The sequence below is a fragment of the Tachyglossus aculeatus genome, chromosome 23 (assembly GCF_015852505.1).
Source record: "Tachyglossus aculeatus isolate mTacAcu1 chromosome 23, mTacAcu1.pri, whole genome shotgun sequence".
In the NCBI taxonomy this organism is placed as follows: Eukaryota; Metazoa; Chordata; class Mammalia; order Monotremata; family Tachyglossidae; genus Tachyglossus; species Tachyglossus aculeatus.
This window is the reverse complement of record NC_052088.1, coordinates 38501052-38523069: the sequence shown is the minus strand read 5'-3', so window position 1 is coordinate 38523069 and position 22018 is coordinate 38501052. Positions and strand designations below refer to the sequence as shown.

The 22018-nt window shown below is 47.7% G+C and overlaps 1 protein-coding gene across 2 annotated transcripts in view; it reads right to left on the bottom strand.

Annotated features, from left to right (window-relative positions):
- Window positions 1-22018, bottom strand: part of SGTB (small glutamine rich tetratricopeptide repeat containing beta) — a 42331-nt gene that overhangs the window by 9183 nt on the left and 11130 nt on the right. For both annotated transcript variants that reach the window (XM_038765794.1, XM_038765795.1), the window contains 4 exons: window positions 18006-18109; window positions 7863-7932; window positions 4340-4439; window positions 1183-1287 (listed from right to left, as the gene is read on the bottom strand). In XM_038765794.1, coding sequence (XP_038621722.1) covers window positions 1183-1287; window positions 4340-4439; window positions 7863-7932; window positions 18006-18109 — 379 coding nt within the window. The remainder of the gene's footprint in view (window positions 1-1182; window positions 1288-4339; window positions 4440-7862; window positions 7933-18005; window positions 18110-22018) is intronic.

Below are 22018 nucleotides of genomic sequence, written 5' to 3'. Positions count from 1 at the left end.
GCACTGTCCTTTGCTCTGCACACAGTAAGCGCTCAATAATAATAATAATGATGGCATTTATTAAGCACTTACTATTTGTTGCCAAATTGTACTTCGTAAGCGCTGTCCGGTGCTCTGCACACAGTAAGCGCTCAATAATAATAACGATGATGGCATTTATTAAGCACTTACTATTTGTTGCCAATTTGTACTTTGCAAGCGCTGTCCGGTGCTCTGCACATAGTAAGTGCTCGATAATAATAATAATAATGATGGCATTTATTAAGCGCTTACTATTTGTTGCCAAATTGCACTTCGCAAGTGCTGTCCGGTGCTCTGCACACAGTAAGCACTCAATAATAATAATGATGATGGCATTTATTAAGTGCTTACTATTTGTTGCCAAATTGTACTTTGCAAGCGCTGTCCGGTGCTCTGCACACAGTAAGCGCTCAATAATAATAATGATGATGGCATTTATTAAGCGCTTACTATTTGTTGCCAAACTGTACTTCGCAAGCGCTGTCCGGTGCTCTGCACACAGTAAGCGCTCGATAATAATGATGATGGCATTTATTAAGCGCTTACTATTTGTTGCCAAATTGTACTTCGCAAGCGCTGTCCGGTGCTCTGCACACAGTAAGCGCTCAATAATAATAATGATAGCATTTATTAAGCGCTTATTATTTGTTGCCAATTAGTACTTCGCAAGCTCTGTCCGGTGCTCTGCACATAGTAAGCGCTCAGTAATATTAATAATAATAATGATGGCATTTATTAAGCACTTACTAGGTGCAGTGCACTGTTCTAAGCGCTGGAGAGGTTAGAAGGTGATCAGGTTGTCCCATGTGGGGCTCACAGTCTTAATCCCCATTTTCCAGATGAGGTCACTGAGGCCCAGAGAAGCGAAGTGACTTGCCCAAAGTCACCCAGCTGACAAGCGGCGGAGCCGGGATTTGAACCCAGGACCTCGGACTCCAAAGCCCGGGCTCTTTCCACTGAGCCGCGCTGCTTCTGCTTCGATACGACTGAGTGGATGGATGAAGGCGCCAGGGCCAGAGTTTTGCTCCGGGCAACGGGCTCCTTGGAAAACTGCGCTCTGGCAGTCCACCTGGATCAATTCCCATCCCTCCGGGCCCGTGGACACCTTCCCGGCAGGCTCCTTATCCCTCCCGGTACCTTAGGAGACGGACGAAAACGTACCCCATTCTCCCGTAGGCCTTGCTGTACTTTGCGTCTATTGCTATCGCTCTCTCGCAGTCCTTGATGGCTTCCGTGTAGCGGTTCAGCTTACTCTGAGCTGCAGCCCTACGGAGGCAATGAGATCAAAATCAATCAATCAATCAGTCGTATTTATTAAGCGCTTACTGTGTGCAGAGCACTGGACTAAGCGCTTGGGAAGTCCAAGTTGGCAACATCTAGAGACGGTCCCTACCCAACAGTGGGCTCAGAGTTTAGACCCCGAAGGTCGGAGCGTCTCAGCAACCTTGGACGACACAGACGCTACTGGCGTGGCTCAGTGGAAAGAGCACGGGCTTGGGAGAAAAAGGTCAAGGGTTCGAATCCTGACTTGTCTGCTGCGTGACCTTGGGCGAGCCACTGAACTTCTCTGTGCCTCAGTTACCTCCTCTGTAAAATGGGGGGTGAAGACTGTGAGCCCCACGTGGGATGACCTGATCACCTTGTATCCCCCCAGCACTTAGACAGTGCTTTGCACATAGTAAGCGCTTAACAAATGCCATTATTATTATTCATTCATTCATTCATTCAATCGTATTTATTGAGCGCTTACTGTGTGCAGAGCACTGGACTAAGCGTTGGGAAGTACAAGCTGGCAACATCTAGAGACGGCCCCTATCATCATCATCATCAATCGTATTTATTGAGCGCTTACTGTGTGCAGAGCACTGGACTAAGCGTTGGGAAGTACAAGCTGGCAACATTTAGAGACGGCCCCTATCATCATCATCAATCGTATTTATTGAGCGCTTACTGTGTGCAGAGCACTGTACTAAGCGCTTGGGAAGTCCAAGTTGGCAACATCTAGAGACGGTCCCTACCCAACAGCGGGCTCACAGTCTAGATACAGTGCCTGTCACATTGTAAGCACTTAACAAGTGCCGTTATCATGATTATTTCGCATGAGAAGCAGCATGGCTCAGTGGAAAAAGCATGGACTTTGGAGCCAGAGGTCATGGGTTCGAATCCATCTACTAAGTACTAAGCGCTTAGTACAGTGCTCTGCACATAGTAAGCGCTCAATAAATACGATTGATGATAGAAGGGGGAGACAGACGACAAAACAAAACATGTGGACACGTCATCAGAATAAATAGAAGTAAAGCTAGATTCATTCTTTATTATTACTACGTGAGGCTGGCTTGAAAATGACGCATCATCGCCGGGATTCGTTGAGCACCTACTGGGCGCGGAGCACTGGCCCGGATGTGATGATGATGATGGTATTTGTTAAGCGCTTACTATGTGCAAAGCACTGTTCTAAGCGCTGGGGGGGATACAAGGTGATCAGGTTGTCCCACAGGGAGGCTCACAGTCTTAATCCCCATTTGACAGATGTGGGAACTGAGGCTCAGAGAAGTTAAGTGACTTGCCCGAAGCCACACAGCAGACATGTGGTGGAGCCAGGATTCGAACCCATGACCTCTGGCTCCCAAGTCCATGCTTTTCCCACTGAGCCATGCTGCTTCTCATGTATAATAATCATAATAAGGGCATTTGTTAAGTGCTTACAACGTGACAGGCACTGTATTAAGCGCTGGGGTGATCCAAACAAAACCGGTCGGACACAGTCTGTGTCCCACATGGGGCTGACACTCTTCAATCAAGAAATCAATCGTATTTATTGAGCGCTTACTGTGTGCAGAGCACTGGACTAAGCGCTTGGGATGTCTGAGAGAAAGAAGATCTGCCGGGGCCATGGGGATGATGTGGAGTGGTCAGTCAATCGATCGGATTTATTGAGCGCTTACTGTGTGCACAGCACTGGACTAAGCGCTTGGGATGTCTGAGAGAAGATCTGCCGGGGCCACGGGGATGATGTGGAGTGGTCAATCAATCGATCGGATTTATTGAGCGCTTACTGTGTGCAGAGCACTGTACTAAGCGCTTGGTCCTGGGCCCACCAGTGACCCTGCTCCTCGTCCCCGACCTGAGCCAGGGTCCACGGGCCCCTCTCTCACCTCTCCAGTGAAGAAAAAAAGATCATCCCGATCCAGTCACAAAACCAATCGCCCCCAGCCCCACGGGCCCCCGGAAAAGACACCGTCATCCGCGGTGGTGGACGGCCCTGCTTGATTCGCGGTGTCGATCTCATGCCTTTTTTTGTTATTTGTTAAGCGTTTACTATGTGCCAAGGACTTCTCTAAGCGCTAGGATAGATAAAAGTTAATCAGGTCGGACACAGTCCACCTCATCATCATCATCATCATCATCAATCGTATTTATTGAGCGCTTACTATGTGCAGAGCACTGTACTAAGCGCTTGGGAAGTACAAATTGGCAACATATAGAGACAGTCCCTACCCAACAGTGGGCTCACGGGTCTAAAAGGGGCTCACAGTCTTACTCCCCATTTTAGAGAAGCAGCGTGGCTCAATGGAAAGAGCCCGGGCTTCGGAGTCGGAGGTCGTGGGTTCAAACCCCGGCTCCGCCCACTGTCAGCTGGGTGACTTCGGGCAAGTCGCTTCACTTCTCTGGGCCTCAGTTCCCTCATCTGGAAAATGGGGATTAAGACTGTGAGCCCCACGTGGGACAACCTGATAACCTTGTATCTATCCCAGCACTTAGAACAGTGCTTGGCACATAGTAAGTGCTTAACAAATACCATCATCATTATTATTATTATTACTATAGCACACATTTTCCTTAACACAGGGTTTATCAGGAATTAAACCTCTGCATTGTCAGAGAAGCGAGAGAACAGGTCCAAATCCAGTAATCCTGTGTACTCAAAGGCGACTTTGCCAACTTTGAAGTTGTGGCCGGACAGACAGGCCAACGCGGAACCCAAGGCCCCAGCCACCTCGGGACCCCGCACAGCCCGTCCCTTGCTGTGTCGAAAGATTTTTAGACTGTGAGCCCACTGTTGGGTAGGGACTGTCTCTATATGTTGCCAAATTGTACTTCCCAAGCACTTAGTACAGTGCTCTGCACACAGTAAGCGCTCAATAAATACGATTGATGATGATGATCTGTGGTTCCGTTATAACCCCCAGCCCTCGTGCAAAGCCCGGACTGGAAATCTCCCCACAGCCCAAGACGTTCAAAGCTCAGACCGGACCCTCCCATCGACGTGGGTCCCCATTCCCCCCCGGGGTCCGCAGAGAAGAGCCCGACTTACCGATTGCAGTAGTAAACCGCGTTCTTTGGGTCCAGCTCGATGGCCTGGGTGTAACAGTCCACCGCCGCCCCGTAATTCTCTTCCTTCATGTGGTTATTTCCTGCAGGGGGGAGAAAGTGGAGCGGCATCACGCGGGGAAGACGGGGAGGCTGAGTGTGGGGCTGGGGGCAGGCGGTGGCCAGGCGGATTGATTCCCTTTCCGGACAGGAATGCCCGAATGGTCATCCCGCAGCGGTCCTGGCGGGTCTCTCGTCTCAGGGGTGGGGTTTCCCTTGGTGAGATTCTGCCCGGCCTCAGGCCACGGGCAGCTTCCCCTACAACTTCCCGTCCCGAGCGAGGCCCGGAGAGCGGGGCAGAGGCCTCCGGATAGGGTCCCGGGGATGACAGTACTCCTCACCCTCGGCTTCAAGGCTGTCCATCCCCTCGCCCCGTCCTACCTCACCTCCCTTCTCTCCTTCTCCAGCCCAGCCCACACCCTCCGCTCCTCTGCCGCTAATCTCCTCACCGTTAGGCCTCGTTCTCGCCCGTCCCGCCGTCGACCCCCGGCCCACATCATCCCCCTGGCCACATCCGCCAAACTAGCTCTCTTCCTCCCTTCAAGGCCCTACTGAGAGCTCACCTCCTCCAGGAGGCCTTCCCAGACTGAGTCCCCTCCTTCCTCTCCCCCTCTCCATCCCCGCCACCTTACCTCCTTCCCTTCCCCACAGCACCTGCATAGATGTATATATGTTTGTATGGATTTATTACTTTATTTATTCATTTTACTTGTACACATCTATTCATTTTATTTTGTTAATATGTTTTGTTTTGTTGTCTGTCTCCCCCTTCTAGACTGTGAGCCCACTGTTGGGTCGGGACCGTCTCTATATGTTGCCAACTTGGACTTCCCAAGCGCTTAGTACAGTGCTCTGCACACAGTAAGCACTCAATACAACCGATTGATTGACAGTAACGACGACAATCTCTCCGCTTGAGGAGGCGGTGGCAGCCAGGACGCCCCCCGCCCACCCCTCAGGAGACCCCTGGGGCCCGGCCAGCCACAAGCTGCATCAAGGCCTGCCTTCCGCTCCGGAGGACTGTCTAGGCGGTAAGTGTGAGAGACTCTCCCCAGACTCACCCGTTCAGCCCTGTGGGGGGTCAAAATGAGGCTGGTCTGACCGAAAGAGTTCGGACGGGGAGGCCCAAGTGGGGCCCAGTCAGGCCAGAGAGCGAGAAACAAGGAAGACCTTCCTGGACAGGAATGCCCGAGTCCTGCCTTCTCAAAGCACTCAAACCCGGCAGCCTTTCCTGATTTTTCCGACTTCCTGTGGGGCGAGTCCGCATCCAGGGGACTGGGACCCCGCCTTTCACTTCTCCTGAATAGGACGGCCCCTAGTTCAGGAAGCGCTCGGCAGGAAGCCCGTCCACAACCGGGGAGAGTGACACTGTTGACTGAAACCCTTGAACAGACGATGAAATAGGCCTGAGCCCTGCACCTCGGGGATGCTTTCCCTAGCCCGCCGCTTCCTTGGAAACTGGGTGGGAAGGAGGGCAGTATCCTAGGCCGGGGTGGGAAGGGATGGTGGGTGGGAACCCTTGGGGGCTCCGGAGGTCACTGCTGTCTGACTGGGTAGGAGTGGTTCAAACATCAGGAAAGCTATAATAATAATAATAAATTATTACTATATTACTATTATTATCACTGTTATTATTTATTTATTTATTTTACTTGATTTTATTTTGTTAGTATGTTTAGTTTTGTTCTCTGTCTCCCCCTTTTAGACTGTGAGCCCGCTGTTGGGTAGGGACTGTCTCTATATGTTGCCAGTTTGTACTTCCCAAGCGCTTAGTACAGTGCTCTGCACACGGTAAGCGCTCAATAAATACGACTGATGATGATGATGATGATGGTGAAGTTCCTCCGCGCCCGGGGGCCAGGGAGGAGGAGATCCTGGCAGAGGGGCAATGTGTTTTCGCGCCAGCCGCCCCTCCCTTCCTGGATCCGAGCCGTCCAGTGGCCCGAGCCTGGCCAGGGTTTGCTTCCCCAGGGCAGATTTCCCTGAGAAACAGCACGGTGTTGTGCCTAGAGCACAAGCCCGGAAATCAGAAGGTCATGGGTTCTAATCCTGGCTCCGACACGTGTCTGCTGTGTGACCTTGGGCAAGTCGCTTCACTTCTCTGGGCCTCAGTTACCTCATCTCTAAAATGGGGATTGAGACTGTGAGCCCTATGTCCAAACAGGGACTGTGTCCAACCTGATTTGCTTGCATCCAGCCCAGTGCTCAGTACGGTGCCGGGCACATAGTAAGCGCTTAACAAGTACATCATTAGTATTATTACTGTTTCTACTCAGAGAAGCAGGGTGGCTCAGTGGAAAGAGCACAGGCTTTGGAGTCAGAGGTCAGGGGTTCAAATCCCGGCTCTGCCACTTGCCAGCTGTGCGGCTTTGGGCAAGCCACTTTATTTTTCTGTGCCTCAGTTACCTCATCTGGAAAATGGGGATGAAGACTGTGAACCCCAATGGGACAACCTGATCACTTTCATTCATTCATTCAATCGTATTTATTGAGAACTTACTGTGTGCAGAGCTCCGTACTAAATGCTTGGGAAGTACAAGTTGGCAACATATAGAGACGGTCCCTACCCAACAGTGGGCTCACAGTAACCTCCCCAACGCTTAGAACATTGCTTGGCACGTAGTAAGCGCTTAATAATTGCCATCATCATCACCATTACTCGGAGAATCTCTTCGCCCGGAGTGTTCCCACGGTTTCCGGAGCCCGAGAGGATTGAGCCTGTGGCCTGCAAGAGGCTGTGCTGGAAGGGACGCCTGCTTTTCCGTGCTCTCCCAAGGGCCCACGGAACCCACATTCCCCTTGGGCCACCGTCACGACGGGAGAGAACCCGCTGTTGGGTGGGGACCGTCTCTCTATGTTGCCAACTTGGACTTCCCAAGCGCTTAGTACAGTAAGCGCTCAATGCGACTGAATGAAAGCTCTCCCACCTCCGCCCCGCCAATGTCCGACTCTGCCCTGAAAATCCAGGCCATGGCCTGGGTGGACAGGAACGGCATGAATTGCGGACAGCACGGAAAGGGGAGGGAGACAAAGTGGGAAGGGGGAGAGGGGCCGGGGAAAGATGATGATGATGATGATGATGATGATGATGATGGCATTTGTTAAGCGCTTACTATGTGCAAAGCACTGTTCTAAGCGCTGGGGGAGGTTACAAGGTGATCAAGTTGTCCCACAGGGGGCTCACAGTTTTAATCCCCATTTCACAGCTGAGGTAACTGAGGCACAGAGAAGTGAAGCGACTTGCCCAAAGTCACACAGCTGACAGTTGGCAGAGCCGGGATTTGAACCCATGATCTCTGACTCCAAAGCCCGTGCTCTTTCCACTGAGCCACGCTGCTTCTCCGTCGAGCTTCTCTCCCCCTCCTCTTCGCACGTCCCCGAGGTACCTCCGAGTTTCAGGCAGCCTCTCCCAGGAGTTGCGACTTGGAAAACAAAGCACAATTATTCCCTCTTTGGCCTTAACTCACCTTCATCCTTCAGCTGGTCAGCTTTTTCCACATCTTCTGGCAGAGAGTTGGAGAGGGGCAGAATGTCATTCTGAAACGGAGAGAAATGAAAGAGACCAGTGGGAACAAGGAAACGGTTGCTAAATCTGGAGGCCACCAACGGGTTCCCGGGGCTGCCCTGAAATCTAGAAGGGGCCCAAGAGCCGAGGATCCCGCTCCCATTTCCCGTTTCGACGAGGGGTGAACGTGGACTCCGTGCTGGGGCCGGGGCCACACAGGAAATGGCTGTGGCCCGGGTGCAACTTGGGGAAGCTTGAAATTTTCCACAAATTTTCCACACAGACTCGCCTTCCCTAAAGGACGACAAGAATAGCAACCTGGTGGGCCTTTATTATTCTCTTCATCCTTTCCCAGACGCGTCTGACTCTAGACCTGGAGATAATATGATCCCCTCAGCATTTCGATTCATTATATATCATAACAGAACTAGGACCAAAGGAAGATTTTGCTCACCACGGGGGAAACGGCATATTTACCAAGAAGCACAGAGCCAGTGTTTGAAATATTATGGGCATATCTGAAATTTCTTTATATTAATGTCTGGCTCCCCCTCTAGATTGTAAGCTCGTTGTGGGCAGAGAATGTGTCTTTTTATTGTTACATTGTACTCTCCCAAGCGCTTTTTACCAAGAAGCATGGAGCCAATGTTTGAAATGTTATGGGCATATCTGAAATTTCTTTATTTATATTAATGTCTGGCTCCCCCTCTAGATTGTAAGCTCGTTGTGGGCAGAGAATGTGTCTTTTTATTGTTACATTGTACTCTCCCAAGCGCTTTTTACCAAGAAGCACAGAGCCAATGTTTGAAATGTTATGGGCATATCTGAAATTTATTTATATTAATGTCTGGCTCGGCAGAAAATGTGTCTTTTTATTGTTACATTGTACTCTCCCAAGTGCTTTTTATCAAGAAGCACAGAGCCAATGTTTGAAATGTTATGGGTATATCTGTAATTTCTTTATATTAATGTCTGACTCCCCCCTCTAGATTGTATGCTTGTTGTGGGCAGAGAATGTGTCTTTTTATTGTTACATTGTACCCTCCCAAGTGCTTTTTACCAAGAAGCACAGAGCCAATGTTTGAAATGTTATGGGCATATCTGTAATTTCTTTATTTATATTAATGTCTGACTCCCCCTCTAGATTGTAAACTCGTGGGCAGGGAATGTGTCTTTTTATTGTTACATTGTACTCTCCCAAGCACTTTTTACCAAGAAGCACAGAGCCAATGTTTGAAATGTTATGGGCATATCTGAAATTTATTTATATTAATGTCTGGCTCGGCAGAGAATGCGTCTTTTTATTGTTACATTGTACTCTCCCAAGTGCTTTTTATCAAGAAGCAAAGAGCCAATGTTTGAAATGTTATGGGCATATCTGTAATTTCTTTATATTAATGTCTGACTCCCCCCTCTAGATTGTATGCTTGTTGTGGGCAGAGAATGTGTCTTTTTATTGTTACATTGTACCCTCCCAAGTGCTTTTTACCAAGAAGCACAGAGCCAATGTTTGAAATGTTATGGGCATATCTGAAATTTCTTTATTTATATTAATGTCTGACTCCCCCTCTAGATTGTAAACTCAGGGGCAGAGAATGTGTCTTTTTATTGTTACATTGTACTCTCCCCAGCACTTTTTACCAAGAAGCACAGAGCCAATGTTTGAAATGTTACGGGCGTATCTGTAATTTCTTTATATTAATGTCTGACTCCCCCTCTAGATTGTAAACTCGTGGGCAGAGAATGTGTCTTTTTATTGTTACATTGTACTCTCCCAAGTGCTTTTTACCAAGAAGCACAGAGCCAATGTCTGAAATGTTATGGGAATATCTATAATTTCTTTATATTAATGTCTGACTCCCCCTCTAGATTGTATGCTCGTTGTAGGCAGAGAATGTCTTTTTATTGTTACATTGTACTCTCCCAAGCGCTTTTTACCAAGAAGCACAGAGCCAATGTTTGAAATGTTATAGGCATATCTGTAATTTCTTTATTTATATTAATGTCTGACTCCCCCTCTAGACTGTAAGCTCATTGTGGGCAGAGAATGTATCTTTTTATTGTTACATTGTACTCTCCCAAGCACTTTTTACCAAGAAGCACAGAGCCAACGTTTGAAATGTTATGGGCATATCTGAAATTTCTTTATATTAATGTCTGACCCCCTCTAGATTGTAAGCTCGTTGTGGGCAGAGAATGTGTCTTTTTATTGTTACACTGTACTCTCCCAAGCGCTTTTTACCATGAAGTATAGAGCCAATGTTTGAAATGTTATGGGTATATCTGAAATTTCTTTATATTAATGTCTGGCTCCCCCTCTAGATTGTAAGCTCGTTGTGGGCAGAGAATGTGTCTTTTTATTGTTACATTGTACTCTCCCAAGCGCTTTTTACCAAGAAGCACAGAGCCAATATTTGAAAATTTATGGGCATATCTGAAATTTCTTTATTTATATTAATGTCTGACTCCCCCTTTAGATTGTATGCTCGTTGTGGGCAGAGACTGTGTCTTTTTATTGTTACATTGTACTCTCCCAAACAATTTTTTACCAAGAAGCACAGAGCCAATGTTTAAAATGTTACGGGCATATCTGTAATTTCTTTATTTATATTAATGTCTGACTCCCCCTCTAGATTGTAAACTCGTTCTGGCCAGAGAATGTGTCTTTTTATTGTTACAGTGTACTCTCCCAAGCGCTTTTTACCAAGAAGCACAGAGCCAATGTTTGAAATGTTATGGGCATATCTGAAATTTCTTTATATTTATGTCTGACTCCCCCTCTAGATTGTAAACTCGTGGGCAGAGAATGTGTCTTTTCATTGTTACATTGTACTCTCCCAAGCGCTTTTTACCAAGAAGCACAGAGTCAGTGTTTGAAATGTTATGGGCATATCTGAAATTTCTTTATTTATATTAATGTCTGACTCCCCCTCTAGATTGTAAACTCGTGGGCAGAGAATGTGTCTTTTTATTGTTACATTGTACCCTCCCAAGCGCTTGGTTCAGTGCTCTGCACACAATAAACGCTCAATAAATAGGACTGATTAAAATGCTGAACCAGGCAGGAGCAGTTATCCATCCATTAGCACTCGGCAGTTTCAAACACTGATAAAATGTGGGACTTGCCCTGATTCAGAATACAAAGAATCTTTGTGTACACTGAGAAAGGAGTGAAGGGGAAATGATAATAATTGACAATAATAATAATAATTATGGCATTTATTAAGCGCTTACTACATGCAAAGCACTGTTCTAAGCGCTGGGGAGGTTACAAGGTGATCAGGTTGTCCCACTGGTGGCTCTCAGTCGTAATTCCCATTTTACAGATGAGGTAACGGAGGCCCAGAGAAGTGACGGGACTTGCCCAGAGTCACACAGCTGACAGTTGGCGGAGCCGGGATTTGAACCCATGACCTCTGGCTCCAAAGCCCAGGCTCTTTCCACTGAGCCATGAGGACCCGAGTGAGGGTCACGGAGGGAAACAGAACGGCCTGGACACACCTGGGAAAGAGTGTCCATGCATCTGTTAGGCTTCAGGATCCTGCGAATTTAGGTCTGAGCTACCGGCAAAACTGGGCAGATATAGTCCTGAGAACGCATGAATCAATCAATTAATCGTATTTATTGAGCGCTTACTGTGTGCAGAGAAGAGAGAAATCCTCCTTCAAAAGTCAGGATCGAATATCCTGAGGAGAATGGTCCATCCTAATGAAGTCAGCAGATGGTAAGCCCCTTGAGGGAAGGGAGTGTGTGTATCGCTATCATTCATTCATATTTATTGAGCGCTTACTGTGTGCAGAGCACTGTACTAAGCGCTTGGGAAGTACAAGTTGGCAACATATAGAGACGGTCCCTACCCAACAGTGGGCTCACAGTCTAGAAGGGGGAGACAGAGAGCAAAACATATTAACAGAATAGAATAAATAGAATAAATATGTACAAGTAAAATAGAGTAATTAATACGTACAAACATATTCATTCATTCATTCAATCGTATTTATTGAGCGCTTACTGTGTGCAGAGCACTGTACTAAGCGCTTGGGAAGTCCAAGTTGGCAACATCTAGAGACGGTCCCTACCCAACAGAGGGCTCACAGTCTAGAAGGGGGAGACAGAGAACAAAACAAAACATATTAACAGAATAAAATAAATAGAATAAATATGTACAAGTAAAATAGAGTAATACGTACAAACGTATTCATTCATTAAATCGTATTTATTGAGCACTTACTGTGTGCAGAGCACTGTACTAAGCGCTTGGGTATCACTGTATTCTCCCCAGTGCCTGGAATACCAGTTAAGCGCTCAATAAATGTCCCTTGGGTGACTGATTGCGGTCTTCCCTGACTCCTTCACTGCCAGGCCTACTGAAAAGAGTTTGGGTCCGAGAGTCAGAGGACCGGGTTTTAATCCCAGCGCAACCCCTGCTGTTTGACCCCAAGTAAGTCAATGAACCTCTCTGGGCCTCGGTTTCCTTGTGCAAAAAATGAGAGTAATCCCACTCTTCCCCTACCTCTCAGGGATGTTGCGAGCACAAAATGAGACAACTGAGGTCAAAGTGCTTTGAAAAAATAAAAGCAAGTGCCACACACAGGCAACGGGTCATTAGTCATGTCTGCTGTGCGACCTTGGGCAAGTCACCTAACTTCTCTGAGCTTCAGTTACCTCATCTGTAAAATGGGGATTATGACTGTGAGCCCCATGTGGGACAAACTGATCACCTTGTATCCCCCCCAGCGCTTAGAACAGTGCTTTGCACATAGTAAGCGCTTAATAAATGCCATTATTATTATTCATTTCATTCTCTGCCCTCTGTGTAGTAATAATAACAGCGATGGATTTGTTAAGCGCCTACTATGTGCAAAGCACTGTTCTAAGCACTGGGGGGATACAAGGTGATCAGGTTGTCCCACGTGGGGCTCACAGTCTTCACCCCCATTCTCCAGATGAGGTAACTGAGGCTCCGAGAAGTTACGTAATAATGATGGCATTTCTTAAGCGCTTACTATGTGCAGAGCACTGTTCTAAGCGCTGGGGGGGGATACGAGGTGATCAGGTTGTCCCACGTGGGGCTCACAGTCTTCACCCCCATTCTCCAGATGAGGTAACTGAGGCTCCGAGAAGTTAAGTAATAATGATGGCATTTGTTAAGCGCTTACTATGTGCAGAGCACTGTTCTAAGCGCTGAGGGGGATACAAGGTGATCAGGTTGTCCCATGTGGGGCTCACAGTCTTCACCCCCATTCTCCAGATGAGGTAACTGAGGCTCCGAGAAGTTACGTAATAATGATGGCATTTGTTAAGCGCTTACTATGTGCAGAGCACTGTTCTAAGCGCTGAGGGGGATACAAGGTGATCAGGTTGTCCCATGTGGGGCTCACAGTCTTCACCCCCATTCTCCAGATGAGGTAACTGAGGCTCCGAGAAGTTAAGTAATAATGATGGCATTTGTTAAGTGCTTCCTATGTGCAGAGCACTGTTCTAAGCGCTGAGGGGGATACAAGGTGATCAGGTTGTCCCATGTGGGGCTCACAGTCTTCACCCCCATTCTCCAGATGAGGTAACTGAGGCTCCGAGAAGTTACGTAATAATGATGGCATTTGTTAAGCGCTTACTATGTGCAGAGCACTGTTCTAAGCGCTGAGGGGGATACAAGGTGATCAGGTTGTCCCATGTGGGGCTCACAGTCTTCACCCCCATTCTCCAGATGAGGTAACTGAGGCTCCGAGAAGTTAAGTAATAATGATGGCATTTGTTAAGTGCTTCCTATGTGCAGAGCACTGTTCTAAGCGCTGAGGGGGATACGAGGTGATCAGGTTGTCCCACGTGAGGCTCACAGTCTTCACCCCCATTCTCCAGATGAGGTAACTGAGGCTCCGAGAAGTTGAGTAATAATGATGGCATTTGTTAAGCGCTTACTATGTGCAGAGCACTGTTCTAAGCGCTGAGGGGGATACGAGGTGATCAGGTTGTCCCACGGGGGGCTCAAAGTCTTCACCCCCATTCTCCAGATGAGGTAACTGAGGCTCCGAGAAGTTAAGTGACTTGCCCACGGTCACACAGCAGACATGTGGCGGAGCTGGGATTCGAACCCATGACCTCAGACTCCAAAGCCCATGTTCTTTCCACTGAGCCAGGCTGCTTCTCTATAGTTAACTGTGCTATTAACTCAGTGCTCACTCTGTGCTAAGCACTGGGGAACATACAAGAGAATAAGATGGAACAAAATTCCTGGCCCACTCGGGACTCACAGTCCAAGAGGGAGAGCGGGGAGCTTCTCTCCACTTCTTCAGTTGAAGAAACCGATGTATATACGTTTGTGTGTATTTATTACTCTATTTATTTATTTTATTTGTACATATGTATTCTATTTCTTTTATTTTGTTAATATGTTTGGTTCTGTTCTCTGTCTCCCCCTTCTAGACTGTGAGCCCACTGTTGGGTGGGGACCGTCTCTATATGCTGCCAACTTGTACTTCCCAAGCGCTTAGTACAGTGCTCTGCACACAGTAAGCGCTCAATAAATACGAATGAATGAATGAATGATGCCCAGCGAGGCATAAATCTAATATTACCATTGGCAGGAACAGAAAAGAGAGGCAGCGTGGCTCAGTGTAAAGTGCACAGGCTTTGGAGTCAATCAATCAATCAATCGTATTTACTGAGCACTTACTGTGTGCAGAGCACTGTACTAAGCACTTGGGAAGTACAAATTGGCAACATATAGAGACAGTCCCTACCCAACAGTGGGCTCACAGTCTAGAAGGGGGAGACAGAGCACAAAACCAAACATACTGACAAAATAAAATAAATAGAATAGGTATGTACAAGTAAAATAAATAAATAAATAAACAGAGTAATAAATAGAGTAATAGAGTCAGAGGTCAGGGGTTCAAATCCCGGCTCCGCCAACTGCCAGCTGTGTGACTTTGGACAAGTCACTTCACTTCTCTGGGCCTCAGTTCCCTCAGCTGTAAAATGGGGATTAAGACTGTGAGCCCCCCGCGGGACAACCCGATCACCTTGTAACCACCCCAGCGCTTAGAACAATGCTTTGCACATAGTAAGTGCTTAATAAATGCCATCATTATTATTATTAGAAAGGGATTCTGAAAACAGGATAACCCAGAGGAAAGCAGGCAGAGCAGAGCCCCTGCCAAATAACAGACACACAATGGCATCTTTTTTTATGGTATTTCTTAAGTGCTTACTATGTGTCAAACGCCGTTCTCAGCTCTGGAGCGGGAACAAGTTAATTAGGTTGGGCACAGTCCCTGTCCCGCACGGTGTTCACAGTCTTAGTAACAGGGACAACAGAGAAGTTATGTGACTTGTCCAAGGTCACACAGCAAGCAACTGGAAGAGCTGGGATTAGAACCCAGGTCCTTCCGACTCTCAGTCCCACGATCTATCAACTAGGTCACGCTCCTTCTCTTACAAAATACACAAAAATCAACCCTCCCGGGTAGCACGTTCCAAAATATAGACTGAGTCGCAACAGGTCATCACATAAATGCCATCACATATCATCATCATCAGTCGTATTTATCGAGCGCTTACTGTGTGCAGAGCACAGATATGTTGCCAACTTGTACTTCCCAAGCGCTTAGTACAGTGCTCTGCACACAGTAAGCGCTCAATAAATAAATAAATTGATTGATAAATGCCCCTAACTGAACTGGAGAGTGGCAGAACTGGGAGTGAAAGTCTTTAGAAACATTTATAGAGATGCACTGTTTCAGGAACTATATCCTTTCGGGTTGTTTCATTTACCTGTATTTTTTAAGCGGTGATGCAGATGATAGAAATGGGGTTAAACTCGGTAAGGGCTAAAAAGCCACAACTGAACAAATAAATAATAGCTGAGCTGACCTTTCCCTCCAGGGAATTTCCCACCCAAGGGCTGATCCCAAAGACTCGCTCCATCCGCTCACCTGCACCTTGAAAGAAATAGCTCAGCGGAAAGGGCCGGAAACTAAAAGTCAAAAGACCTGGGTTTTAGTTACACCTTTGCTTCTGGCCTGCCCTGAGACCTTGAGAAAGTCACTTACCCTCTTCTGGGCTTTAGTCTGTAAAATGAGGATGAGGCACTTGCTCTCCCTACTTCTCTGACGGCGGACAGTACCCAATCTAATAATAACAATATTTGCTAAGCGCTTACTATGTGTCAAGCACCGGGGAAGACGCAAGATAATCCGGTCACGGTCCCTGCCCGGTACGGGAATCACAATCCAAGTAGAAAAGAGAACGGGTTTCGATTCCCCATTCGGCTTGTCTGTGCCCGAGCACTTAGCACAGCACTGTAAGCACTTAGTAAAAATATTAAGGGGAAAGAAAGTCGCTTAGTGAGGCGCAGCAACCTGTCCCGGTTGGATCTCAGCGGGAGATCACTCCATTTTTCCAGTCACGGGCAGGAGGGAAACAAAATGGCTCAGTGGCAGACAGTAAGCGCTCAATAAATACGATTGGTGATGATGATGATGACACTGTGTGGCGATCAGCCACACAATACGATTGCGATACGATTACAATCAGTAATTGTACTGCATTACAATCAGTAATACGACTGATGAGCAGCTGGGTCTAGAAAGAACTCACGCTCAAAGCCGCGGTGAAAAATGGACGGCGGCGGTGAGGGGGTCAACAAAATTTCTGACGGGCCGACGCTGTGAAAAGGACAGGGGGGGCCTTGTTCTTAGAGGCCTGAAAAGGGGCCATTGTGCTCCTGCCCCCTGAGGAATCAATCAATCAATCGTATTTATTGAGCGCTTACTATGTGCAGAGGAAGGCAGCACCCCGAGAGCCCGCCGTTCAGACAGCTTCTACCATTTCACTTGTTAGATGACAAGCTCGAGGGCATCATTTCTTTTGTGCGTTCCCCTTGTGCCTTAAGACAGGGCTGGCACACGCTAAGCCTTCCAGAGACTCTACTGAAGGCGCCGATTCATTAAGGGACAAAGATCAGGGACAACGTGATCACCTTGTAATCTCCCCAGCGCTTAGAACAGTGCTGTGCACCTAGTAAGCGCTTAACAAATACCAACACTATTATTATTATTATTACCAGGGCCTCCTCCTCCTCAAGTGCCTAACTTGAAGCAGCATGCTGTAGCGGACAGAGCCTGGGCCCGGGAGTCGGAAGGTCGTGGATTCTAATCCCGGCTCCGCCACTTATCAGCTGGGTGACTTTGGGCAAGTCACTTCACTTCTCTGGGCCTCAGTTACCTCATCTGTACGACGGGGATCGGGACTGAACGCCCCACGTGGGACAGGGACTGGGTCTAAAACGATTTGCTTGTACCAACCCCGCACTTAAAACGGTGCCGGCACAGAGTTAAGTGCTCAACAAATTCATTCATTCATTCAATCGTATTTACTGAGCGCTCGCTGTGTGCACAGCACTGCACTAAGCGCTTGGGAAGTCCAAGTCGGCAACGTATAGAGAAAGTCCCTACCCAACAACGGGCTCACGGTCTAGAAGGGGGAGACAGACAACAAAACATGATGCCATTGTTATTATTAGTAATAATAATAGTTAGCAACATATTATTATTACTGTTGTTATTATTATTACTAATAATATTATTATATTAGCAATCATATAATAATTAGTAATAATATTATATTAGTAATAATGCTATTACTAATAATGACAGTAATGATAATATGTTGCTAACGGACTCCCCAAGCGCTTAGTACAGTGCTCTGCACACAGTAAGCGCTCAATAAATACGATTGAATGAATGAATGAATGAATGAATAATAATAATAATAATCACTTCCCCTGGGGAGGCAGTTTACATTCACACAGAGGATCTGGCCAACCTCGGGATAATATTCTATTTATTTTATTTTGTTAATTTGTTTTGTTTTGTTGTCTGTCTCCCCCTTCTAGCCTGTGAGCCCACTGTTGGGCTCTCTATATGTTGCCAACTTGGACTTCCCAAGCGCTTAGTACAGTGCTCTGCACACAGTAAGCGCTCAATAAATACCATTGAATGAATGAACCCACACGGCTGCCGTGGAGCTGACTGTCCCCGACCCCGAAAGATGTCCCCCCCGGGGGGATCCCAGATGAATGAGGCGAAGATGACACGGGGCTCACCTTGCAGAACGAGTTGGTGAACATTTCCATCAGGGGCTGGCCCACTGCCAGGTCACTGTCTTCTGGGCTGATCTTGAAAACCGTCTCCAAGCACTGAATCGCAACTTAAAAAACACAAAAACGAAAGCAGCAGAGGGGGAAGGGAGAAATAAAGCGACAACGTCAGGACCTTCAATCCATCGATGGTATTTATCGAGCGCTTACTATGAGCGGAGCATTGTACTAAGTGCTTGGGAGACCGCAATACAAGACTTAGCCGACACGTTCCCTGCCTTTATTTATTTATTTTATTTGTACAGATTTATTCTATTTATTTTATTTTGTTAACATGTTCTGTTTTGTTGTCCGTCTCCCCCTTCTAGACTGTGAGCCCGCTGTTGGGTAGGGACCGTCTCTCTAAGTTGCCAACCTGGACTTCCCAAGCGCTTAGTACAGTGCTCTGCACACAGTAAGCGCTCAATAAATATGATTGAATGAATGAACGAATGCCTTCAAAGAGCTTACAGTCTGGAAGGGGAGAAAGACGTTGCTATAAATATGTGGGCTCTTTTAGACTGTGACCCACTGTTGGGTAGGGACTGTCTCTATGTGTTGCCAATTTGTACTTCCCAAGCGCTTAGTACAGTGCTCTGCACATAGTAAGCGCTCAATAAATACGACTGATGATGGTGATGATGATGGAAGGGGAGAAAGACGTTGCTATAAATATGTGGGCTCTTTTAGACTGTGAGCCCACTGTTGGGTAGGCACTGTCTCTATATGTTGCCAACTTGTACTTCCCAAGCGCTTAGTACAGTGCTCTGCACACAGTAAGCGCTCAATAAATACGATTGATGATGATGACATAACGTAATGGTACGTACCTAAGTGGGTTCTAATCCCGGCTCCCCCACGTGTCTGCTGTGTGATTTTGGGCAAGTCACTTCACTCCCTTTAGACTGTGAGCCCGCTGTTGGGTAGGGACTGTCTCTATATGTTGCCGACTTGTACTTCCCAAGCGCTTAGTACAGTGCTCTGCACACAGTAAGCGCTCAATAAATACAATTGAATGAATGAATGAACGAATGCCTTCGAAGACTACAGTCTGGAAGGGGAGAAAGACGTTGCTATAAATATATAACGCAACGGTATGTACATAAGTGGGTTCTAATCCCGGCTCCCCCACGTGTCTGCTGTGTGATTTGGGGCAAGTCACTTCACTTCTCTGTGCCTCAGTTCCCTCATCTGTGGAATGGGGATGAGGACTGTGGGTCCCGCGTGGGACAACCTGATTACCTTGGATCTACCCCAGGGCTTAGTGATTGGTAGATAGTAAGCACTTAACAAATACCATTATTATTATTATTATTGTTACATAAGTACTGTGGGGCTGGGAGTGAGGGGGAAGAGCAAACGGAGCAAGCTGGAGCGCCGCAGAAGGGAGTGGGAGGTGAGGAAAAGTGGGGCTTCTTGGAGGAGAGGGGCCTTCAGGGAGGCTTTGAAAGTTGGGAGAGTAATTATCCGATATGAGCAAGAAGAGCGTTCCAGGTCAGAGGCAGGACGCGGGCCAGTGGTCATCATCATCATCATCATCAATCGTATTTATTGAGCGCTTACTATGTGCAGAGCACTGTACTAAGCACTTGGGAAGTACAAATTGGCAACATATGGAGACAGTCCCTACCCAACAGTGGGCTCACAGTCTAAAAGGGGGAGACAGAGAACAAAACCAAACATACTAACAAAATAAAATAAATAGGATATGTACAAGTAAAATAAATAAATAAATAAATAGAGTAATAAATATGTACAAACATATATACATATATACAGGTGCTGTGGGGAAGGGAAGGAGGTAAGATGGGGGGATGGAGAGGGGGATGAGGGGGAGAGGAAGGAAGGGGCTGAGTGTGGGAAGGCCTCCTGGAGGAGGTGAGCTCTCAGTAGGGCCTTGAAGGGAGGAAGAGAGCGAGCTTGGCGGATGGGCAGAGGGATTGGGGGCATTCCAGGCCCGGGGGATGACGTGGGCCGGGGGTCGATGGCGGGACAGGCGAGAGCGAGGTACAGTGAGGAGATTAGCGGTGGAGGAGCAGGGGGTGCGGGCTGGGCTGGAGAAGGACAGAAGGGAGGGGAGGGAGAAGGGGGCGAGGGGATGGACAGCCTTGAAGCCCAGGGTGAGGAGTTTCTGCCTGATGCGCAGATTGATTGGTAGCCACTGGAGATTTTTGAGGAGGGGAGTGATATGCCCAGAGCATTTCTGGACAAAGACAATCCGGGCAGCAGCGTGAAGTATGGATTGAAGTGGGGAGAGACATGAGGATGGGAGATCGGAGAGAAGGCTGGTGCAGTAGTCCAGACGGGATAGGGTGAGAGCTTGAACGAGCAGGGTAGCGGTTGGGATGGAGAGGAAAGGGTTATGGGGAGAGAGACGAGTCAAAGTACAGTGAGAGGGTGGGAGTTAGATGGGAGTCTAGAATATGCTCAATAAATATGACTGACTGACTCCTAGCTAGGTGTCTGGGATAGGAAAATCTAAAGCTAATGTTTGGAGTATAAGCCCCCACACTCGGGCTGGGTTGTAGTAGAAGAGCAGACTTGCGGACTGTGAGCCCGCTGTGGGCAGGGACTGTCTCTACTTGTTGCTGAACTGTCCTTCCCAAACGCTGAGTCCAGTGCTCTGCACACGGTAAGCGCTCAATAAATACGACTGAATGAATAAGTGCCGTGGGATCTGTGGGATCTCCCGTTAAGTGCCGTGCAATCTTCACCCTTTCTCGTACAGGGGAGTCATCCAGCTGAGGCTGGGGGAAAACGGGCCGGCGGCTGAGACGGTTGCGTTCAGAGGCCCGCTGTGCCCGGAAAGGGCTCGTAGGCTTTTGTGCCACCTCAGATGGCATCTCCGCAGAAAGCCTCGGGCCACATTCACCACCGGATCGACTTCCTGAGCACCAGCTCACATACGTATCTCCTTTTCCTCCTTCCGCCTCCTGTCCGAAAAGTATTTTAGGGTCTGTACCCCCGGCGAGACCATAAGACAGAGCCCGGGCTTTGGAGTCACAGGTCCTGGGTTCAAATCCCAGCTCCGCCAACTGCCGGCTGGGTGACTTTGGGCAAGTCACTTCACTTCTCTGGGCCTCAGTTCCCTCAGCTGGAAAATGGGGATAAAAACTGTGAGCCCCCGTGGGACAGCCTGATCACCTTGCACATAGTAAGCGCTTAACAAAAACCATCATTATTATTATCTTAAGGTCCTTGAGAGCAGGGGTTATGTTTACTGACTACTGAATAATAATAATAATAATAATAATGGCATTTATTAAGCGCTTACTATGTGCAAAGCACTGTTCTAAGCGCTGGGGAGGTTATGTTAACTGACTACTGAATAATAATAATAATGGCATTTATTAAGCGCTTACTATGTGCAAAGCACTGTTCTAAGCGCTGGGGAGGTTACAAGGTGATCAGGTTGTCCCACAGGGGGCTCACAGTCTTAATCCCCATTTTACAGATGAGGGAACTGAGGCCCAGAGAAGTGAAGTGACTTGCCCAGCGTCACACAGCTGACAATTGGCAGATCCGGGATTCGAACCCCTGACCTCTGACTCCAAAGCCCGGGCTCTTTCCACTGAGCCACGCTGCTTCTCTCTCAGGTGTTTAATATAGCATTCAGCAACCAGTTGGTGCTCAATAAATATGACTGATTGACTCCTAGCTAGGTGTCTGGGATAAGAAAATCTAAAGCTAATGTTTGGAGTATAAGCCCCCACAGTCGCCTGCTCCCTAGATTGTAAACCATTCATTCATTCATTCATTCAATCGTATTTATTGAGCGCTTACTGTGTGCAGAGCACTGTACTAAGCGCTTGGGAAGTACAAGTCGGCAACCACTGTACTAAGCGCTTGGAAAGTACAGGTTGGCAACATATAGAGATGGTCCCTACCCAACAGTGGGCTCACAGTCTAGAAGAGTGGGCTCCCAGTCTAGAAGACTTCTCTCTCTCTGGGCCTCGGTTAGCTCATCTGTAAAATGGGGA